Below are 8773 nucleotides of genomic sequence, written 5' to 3'. Positions count from 1 at the left end.
CAGTCCAAAGTGCCTGTTTACAAAATAATATGTAAATGTAAAGACTAGCATAAATCGATATATTTTGTATTTCTTTATCTTTCACTAAAACAATGGTTTACATGTTAAGTATAGAAAAATGTTCTTAAACAAGTTCAATATATCTAACAGTGAAAAAATGTTTTTTCAAAACAATTCAAGAAAACTATACATTCTTAGTATTGTAGAGAGACCTCTAATATTGCACGAAAACACAACCAAAACTACAGATGGTATTTACATAGAATATCTGCCTTGACACATGTCTATTCACATGACGACCTCAAACGTCTACGCTGTGGCGTTGAATGTCCCGTGGAAACCGTAGGGGATGTTGACAGGCACTGCGGCCCGGCCCAGCTCCTCGAACGTCTTGGCATCTAACACCAGGAGGAACGTGCTCTTGTCCTGGAAGGAATCAAGACAAAAGACAAATAAGTTATCAGCGGTTTGCATTTCAAGAGATACTCCTCCCTGGTTTTGTACCAGAGCCAAAGAAATCTCTGACTAAAACCTGACTGACCTCGTTTGGAGTGATGACAACAGACAAGATGACGCCATCGTCCTCCTCTGTGGCATCAGGGGCGGGTACGAAGATTGGTTCAGAGGGATAAAGACCAGGTTGTTCCCACACCTGTGAGAAAACAGCGACTCGTGAGCTTTACAGTTTGGCTTCACATTTGATTGGTAATACAAAAAAACAAACCTGTAAATTATTTGCAAATCAAAAATGTATGCAGCCTAATCCTATAGACCAGAGCAGCTTTTTTATGCAAATGAGAATGACCGATGCATTCTGGGTAATTTAGGGGCAGCTACTGGCATTTTTACATTGCACTCAGTGGCTTTTTGTGTTTTGATGGAGCGTAGACTAACTAACAATTAATCTGAATGTTTTATTTTTTGTTTCTTTTGTAGCACTATGTCTCATAATTATTTTGACACCCTCTTTGAAACCCACCGTTCACGCTATCTTGAAAAATTACAATTAATGAATCTGCCGGTATGCTCATTTAGCCTCCCACAGTGATCAATGACCCCACAAAGTGGCCAGAAATGTCTTATCCAGACATCTACACGTATTTGGTCGAATCACCGGGGAGGTTTTGGCTAAGTGTTGTCTGTTAATAACCTGTTAATAGCCAACTTTTTTGTTAGTTAGTTTGTCAAGCCAGTTGGGCTGAACTTTTCAATGGAGGGATGCTGGTAGCTGCCCCTAAATTACCCAGAATGCATCGGTCATTCTCATTTGCATAAAAAAGCTGCTCTGGTCTATGCAGCACATCTACGGGACTCACCTTCATTTGTTTTCCTTGGATATCCATCTTGATCAGTGTGTCTCCGACGAGGTGTCTGAAGCCACAGCCATAGAAGTAGCGGTAGGAGTGGGTGTTGTACTTCCCATAGTTTATCTGTGGGAACTCCAGGCCACCGTACTGGTGAAGATCCTCCCCGTGGAGGTCCTCATGGGTGCAGAACACCTGTTCAAGAGAAAACAGCCAATGAGACAAGGGGAATGCTGGAAGCTACAGTCATAACAATTTGTTGTACCGAACAATTTTCCTTTTAGACCACAGTTGGCTCCTATTGTGGTCACAAATGTCCTTTGGCTGTTTAACAATAAGAAAGACTCTACTCTCGATTCTGCTTGCATTAGCAATATAATAATACAGATCTGAACAATAAACCATGAGCATAATATCAGTCAGATAAAATTGCGCTGATTCTGGTCAATCCTTTGTGTGCAGGAATGTGAAGGAAAGTGAATGAGACATGGGAATGGCAGTAATCAAATATTCTATAGTAAATCTAAACTAGAGTGGGGATTATAAAAAAAAATTAATACAAAGAATGTCTAATAGAAAAAACTATGAATGGTATCAAAAATTCATCGAATAAAAAATCCAGTATATGGTAAAATAGAATATAACTTAAAGGAGTCATCACCCGGAAATCGCATTTTTCCTTGTTAAAACATGTATACTGGTGTTGGACCTCAGTGGAAACTTGCCTGAAAACCTGGGGTTTGAAAGTGGCTGAGTTTTTTCGTTTGGGCTCTTTGTTTAAGCCAGAGTAGTTCATGAGGCTGCACACCACAACATTACGAGATTTTGATTCTGCGCCTACGGTGACGTCACCGTGGCGCCTGCTTTCATAAACACACCTCTCTTCCACCACCCCGACTTCTGCCGCGCCGCCATTACGGGTTGTTTTATTTCCCACTGTAGCGCTGTTATTTCGTCACTTTATTAAGTTTTAATAATTTTTCATGCGATAAAGTAAGGGTTTAGATCCCCAATGTGCGGTTAGTTTATCCAAATGACGGCTGTTTAGAAGTTTTCTCCGCGTTGGGAGAGAGGTGCAGCCAGCTGCAACCAGCACCAGAGGAGCGGAGGAGGAGTGACTCCTCAACCCGCCTGCAGCGCTCGTTTACCTGGCCGAACGACATCGTCATGCCGCCGAAAGAAACTATCGTTAATTTATTAAGTTTTAATATTTTTTCATGCGAGAAAGTAAGGGTTTAGATCCCCAATGTACGGTTAGTTTATCCGAATGACGGCTGTTTAGAAGTTAGCTCCGCGTTGGGAGAAGTGTGCAGCCTGCTGCTGCAGTGAGCACCAGAGGAGAGGAGGAGGAGTGACTCCTCAACCCGCCTGCAGTGCTCGTTTAGCCGGCCGATAACAACGTCGTCGTGCCGCCGGAGGAAAGGGTCGTTAATTTATTAAGTTGTAATATTTGTTAATGCGAGAAAGTAAGGGTTTAGATCCCCAATGTGCGGTTAGTTTATCCAAATGACGGCTTAGAAGTTTGCTTCGCGTTGGGAGAAGTGAAGCTCCAGCGAGGCAGAGGAGCGGAGAGTGACTCGTCAGCTGCCCGCCTGCAGCTGCTCGTTAACCGGTCAAACTACGTTGTCATGCCCGCGGAGGAAACGGTCGTTAATTAACTTACCCGCAGGTTTGTAGAGGTTTGTTTGAATGAAAAGTGAAGCTTCACAGAGCAGCAGCAGCTTTGTACCGGGGCTATGTAGCCTACGTACAGAAATCACCACATTTGCATCAATAAATAGGCCTACATGTTTTACAATGAACCGATACAATTTAGTTTTATTTTATGAAGTTATAACATGGTTACGGTACACGACAGAGCAGCATAGTATGCGGTTTCCAATACAGCCTGCATGTAGCCCACAGGGCCAGCCACCATTCCGGCTCTGTCCTCCCTGCGTCCAATCAATGCGCGCCTCATTACATATTAATACAATGAACATCCGGACCAGTCAAAACCTCGCGCCTACTCTCACGAGAGAAAGTTGCCATATGAAAAAGTGTCAGAACAAGCTCTATGTTTGAATTTTTTTTAAAAAAATGTTTCCAATAAGTTTTAAGAACTGATTCAAAGCAATTTAAGGGGGATTGGATACATAAAAAACCAGGTGATGACTCCTTTAAAGAAATCATTAAAATAACATCCCAAGATTAAGAAGAAATGGGTTTGCTGTTTTTTGGACCAGGCATGAGAAGTTTATATTTACAGCATTTTATACTCATGATTTATAGTATGATGGGAAACTACACAAGGCAGTATTATATGTATTTTAAAGTATGTATTGATGTGGGAAACATGAACAGTAACATGTTTGTACAAGGCCAGTCACGGGTCATAAGAAAAATTAGCAGAAGTTATCTTTTCATAACGGACAAATCTGGACTGTACATACACAAAGAACCTTTCAGACTGCGTATCCCTCCTCCATGAGGCACTATTTCATCAGCCAAAGTTACCTAATGTGTCTGTATCTGTGCTATCTGCAGGAGCTGGTATCAACTTTCTTTACAACACACCTATCAAAGAGAAACTGACTGTTGCTGTTGGTAATATCGGGAGCCTACCTTGTTCTTTGCGATCCTCATTGCGGTGGCTGTGCTCTTGGTCCCGTTCAGGTTCTGGTTGAAGGGCGTTTCGTTTTCCACATTGAGAGGCAGCACGAAACGCCTCGGGAACACTCTACATAAGGTGTTGTACACCTGATGAGGAAACATTTTGCTTTTTAATCTTACACAAACGTTTCAACCAAACTGAAAGCATCTACTGTATCAGGAGAAGTCGTTGCATGAATGTACCCCTTGTCAGTAACATTTAAACTCCTTACCTCATCAAGGGCATCCCCAGACTTGCGCAGGTTCTGGACGTTGTAGTTATTGATCGCCTGTCCATCATCTGCAGCGCACATATCAATGATCAAGAAGCCGTCCTCCTCGTATGCGTTGATCTGATGGAAGGTCGACAGTGCCTTGGTGACGTACTTGATGGAGCTCAGCTGAAACAGAAGAGCAGAAGAATGAAGACAACCCACATTTGTGTTATGCACATTACAAGCCTAGAGAACAGACTGCATTTTAGAAAATTTAGGGTTAGAGCCTTACCTTCCCAGTCTGCTTGTGGATCAAGTGGAAGATTGTGTTGCGTTTTCCATCCCAGAACACACCATCGCTGATGCTCTTTCCTGTCAGCTTTCCTGTCACAATCTTCAACAGGTCCATCTTGATGGGCTGCTCAATGAACACTACGTAGTTCTCTGACATTGCTGCAATGGATTGAGAAGATTGTATTAATTTCCATTCAAAGTGCTGAATGGATGATTTAGAATCCACTGAAATCAACTGAGAGTTGAGGTATTGGACTGAAGTGACTGAGCAATCATTTCATTTATCAAGCAAAAATGGCAAAGAAACACTTCAGTTTCTCAGAGGATTTGCTGTTTCTCTTTGATATCACAGTAAACTAAACATCAATGGCATGTGGACTATTGGTCAGAAATCTCTGTGCCCTCTAGAAAGTTCCAATAGCAACAGATTCACTTTTTTTTATCAACATTTCTTCGGTTTGAGATTAACTGAAACAGTAATCAGAAGAAAATAATGTACAATGAAAATAATGAGTTCTGGCCTGGCTGAGATCATTGCTGTTTCTGAGTTTGTGTTGTTAAGACACTAAAACCTGATCTGACAACAAGTTATGACTAAGAATCAAATTATTTCATTGCTGTTACCTGGTAAATCTACACATGGAAAGTGAATCTTGTTCATATGAATGGATGTACTGTATAGTCAAGGCTGAAGGGTGAAAGCAGTGAGGGCTTTGGTTTGAGCACGAGTGCCTCTTACTCACCAAAGCTGTGGTAGTAGGAGGGTTTGGTTTTGTCCACTGAGGGGATGGAGCACAGCACTGTTGCTCCCTCCAGGGTTTCATCTGCTGTTATCTTAGTTGGTGGCACTCGGATGATGTTGTAGTACGCTCCTGTTAGCACAGAATCACAGATACGATTAGTTTCCTGTTGAAGGTCATCGCACTGACACCTCACTCTGAAGGGGGTTCCCATTAAAACTGGCAATTTGGTTCATGCATCTGAAATACCTTTACTGGTGTAGGAGTTCCCCATGTTGTAGGTTGTACCATCAGGCTCAGTGTGAGGGTGTGCGGTGGCTCCATTGACAGCAATGAATTTGCTCCAGTCCACCTAACAAAAAAATGCAAGACTTCACTTTTTATATTGTGCTCTTTTATGACTTTCCTTAGGGATCATGTTTTACGTAAGCAGCAGGTCAATAAAACAAGCTGCTGTGCACAGCTCTGCAGAATTATCAATCACAAACTGACATTGGTCAACAACATTCAACATCGTGTTACCTTTTTGGTTGTCTCCAGTGTCTCGGGGTCAACCTTGTGCATAACATTGGTTTCTGTGCTGACGTAGTAATCACCTTTGTAGGTCACAAAGCTCACATTGGCATTATCTGTGGGCTCTAGAGAGGAGAGAGATGTTCCCAGAGCTATTAGCTGTTCTGGCCTCTAAGTATATGGAAGTAAACTGAAAACTGTCTGCATTGAAATACGAAACTCACTTGGAAGTTCAAATCTGGACAGGAAACGCTGGAAGAAGTTTTTGCAGGGGTCTGGCATGGTGATGGTCCCAAACTCAGACACTGTAATGCGGTTGTGCTCCTTGTTGGTCTGATAACTGTCACTGGACAGGAAGCGGCTTTTGTATGTCACCTGACCATTGGATATTTTGAACTGGTGCAGGAGAGCCATACCATCAAACCAGTGGTTGAACCTGATGGGAGTGGAGGGAACAGGAGAGAATCAAATCAATACCATTTTATTGATACAAGCCCAATATCTCCAGATAGATTCAGACTTTTGGCACTCACTGCTGGTTTCCAATCTCAAACTTCCCGGGCCCATTCCTCAAGAAGTGTCCGTTGATCCACTCTGGGATTCTGCCAGTGATGTTGGTGTGGATGGGCTCAGGGGTGTCCTCCACCGAGCTCACGATCTTCTCAATGCAAGGCAGACCATGCACATCTGTGAAGTGGTTGGTGGTCTTCCTGGACTTGGATTTTGCTATATGAAAAGGACATCAACATAAGTTAGCAACATATTTGACATCATGTTAAATTGTGCATAGCGGGTAGAGTCAGATCCTTACCTGGGGTATTGTTTTTATGGCTTGTGATGGTATCCATGGCTAAAGCTTTGCTTCTTGAGTATGTAGCAATGTTAAAGGCTTGCAAACTCGTGTTGTGTTGCTGCAGTCTCTCTGAGATTTTATACTGTCCTCCTGCTGGTCACGCCCCCCTGGAAACAGTCAGTTAATTAGTCAAGCAGACAGTGATTTCATTCTTATGTAAGCCTTTAAAAAACAGAAGTACCCTGTGATCACAAGATAACGGGAACTTATTCCGAGATAATCACTTGATCTTACTGACAAGTAGCAAAATCACCGTGGCAGCATTCATCCATTTTTTGAAAGTAGCTCTTTATTTCACATAGTCAGTACTTTATCTTTCAAAGTGTGCATGCACATAAGTAGGGATGGGGAAAGAAGAAGAAGCACATGTACCGTCCGCCTGTTTTTGTTATTGCATTTTTCTATTTCTAGAATAATTAAAGCATTTAGAGATTTTATTTTTTTCTTAATATTCTGCTATTGAGTTTATATGTAACACAAATGTAGTCAGTCCCTGATATCTATGCAATTTACCATTGTATCTGTAGCACCTGTGGAGAGGTGTACTAAGCATTTTATGGTTGCACTGGGGGCACGTAAGGGTGGATCCACACAAGATGCGAGGTCGATCCCCTGTGTTTCCTCACAAAGGTCACAATGTGCAGGTCAGACTCCTGCAGAATCTAAATTGCCCATATAGACAAGAAGATTATTGCCCAACCACGACGTCAGGAGTTCACAGAGGGGGGAATCACATCCACGATCAATTTAGGGATATTTTATATATTTTCACCAGGAAAATTGTGAAGTAGCCTAAGAATTGAAGTGGGTCTGAAATATAAATTTCTACCCAATTTATTCAACACGGCCCTTTTTGATGAACTGAAAATTGTAAACTCCAACTCCTGAAAAGTGGATCAAGTTTGAAATGAACAAACCGGGTTTACAGGCCAGTTCAGGTTCAGTTTTTTTCTCTTCATGTTTCTATACTTGAGAGGACAGGACCTCTCCCAGGCTGGAAGCACACATTACGGCTTTATCAGCTCCCACTTAATGTTATCTATATGAACACCAATGAACATTGTTCAACATTATGTATATTATGGGTGAAACTCAGGGCAGGTGATTGTAGTGTGATACACTTAATTATAACATTAACCTTCAGGAAACAGACACTATCACAGTCAGGCTATGTCTTAAGTGCCTTTAAAAACTCTTCTTTTGTGAATGTTTCATATATTGTTGTGTTTTTTTGGTTAATTTTTTGTGTGTTTTGGTCTTTGTTGTGTTTTAATTGCTGTTTTATTTCCTCCTTTTTCCTTTTTAATTTTTATTTTCATTACCACTCAGCTAACAATCAGCCAGTTAACCAACTACTATCAAGTTTGGCTGAATAATTTCATAAGCAGAATCAGTCAACGTTAAACAACATAAAATATACAAACAATATCAAACAAAAAACCTTCTCCAACAGAGACTTTTCAGTTTCACAGATATTCCTGCACCAGAGGCAGAATGGGCTTCATGCACAGCTCCACTACTTCCTGAACTTAATCAAGCTTACATTATTGGACAAATGTATTAATCCGGGTGTGTCTGACCTCACAACAATGGTCTGTCCAATAATGTAAGACAGGAAATAAAGGAGCTGGCTTAAGTTCAGGAAGTAGTGGAGCTGTGCATGAAGCAATGTAACCAAGTTACTGAAAATCAGCTTGTGCTAATTGAGTGCTATCATTAAGCTCTGAGCATGTTTTTGTGTTTGAGGTGTAAACTGCCCCTTGTTTTCCATGCAAAGTCCTGCCCACAGCTGATGTTTAGATGCACATTTACTCTCCAGAAAAAGGTCCTTTTTTTTATTTTTTTATTGTGCGATGTATAACAGAGAGAAGGGGTTGAGGAAGAGATCTATTGCCAAGCAGAGATAAGAGGGGTGGGGGGGCAGTTTGTAAAGCTTTGTCCAAAGGTAACTGTAACTGTACCCACCTGCCACCTCCTTTAAAGTTGACTAATTAACATGTCACATCTTGTTTTTTTTATCTGGAAAAGAATGTTGTACATGCCCGGTTTAAAAAATAGTCTATGCGGCTAGCCGTTTCCCATCTTGATGCCGAAGCATTTACCTCTTTTGGGTGTTTCCTCGATGCAGCTTGTGTATGTATTGGAAGGTGAGGCCAGAGACTTTAATGCTTTTCAAGTTTTGTTTAATCTTGTTTTCAAACAAACAACAAAGTCAACTCTCTA

The 8773-nt window shown here is 41.4% G+C and overlaps 1 protein-coding gene across 1 annotated transcript; it reads right to left on the bottom strand.

Moving 5' to 3' along the window:
• Positions 1 to 309: 309 nt before the first annotated feature.
• LOC310995764 (carotenoid-cleaving dioxygenase, mitochondrial-like) lies at positions 310 to 6545 on the bottom strand (the record flags this gene model as incomplete). The annotated part of the gene is made up of 12 exons (XM_083984888.1): positions 310 to 426; positions 542 to 652; positions 1317 to 1499; positions 3909 to 4043; positions 4169 to 4336; positions 4443 to 4603; positions 5188 to 5316; positions 5434 to 5536; positions 5707 to 5822; positions 5922 to 6133; positions 6231 to 6423; positions 6509 to 6545. 12 exons carry the CDS (start codon positions 6543 to 6545, stop codon positions 310 to 312), a joined length of 1665 nt encoding a protein of 554 aa, XP_083841014.1.
• Positions 6546 to 8773: the final 2228 nt, after the last annotated feature.

The sequence above is a fragment of the Trachurus trachurus genome (assembly GCF_905171665.1).
Source record: "Trachurus trachurus genome assembly, chromosome: 13".
Lineage (NCBI taxonomy): Eukaryota > Metazoa > Chordata > Actinopteri > Carangiformes > Carangidae > Trachurus > Trachurus trachurus.
The sequence above is the reverse complement of the archived record's forward strand: the minus strand, read 5'-3'. Positions and strand labels throughout refer to the sequence as shown.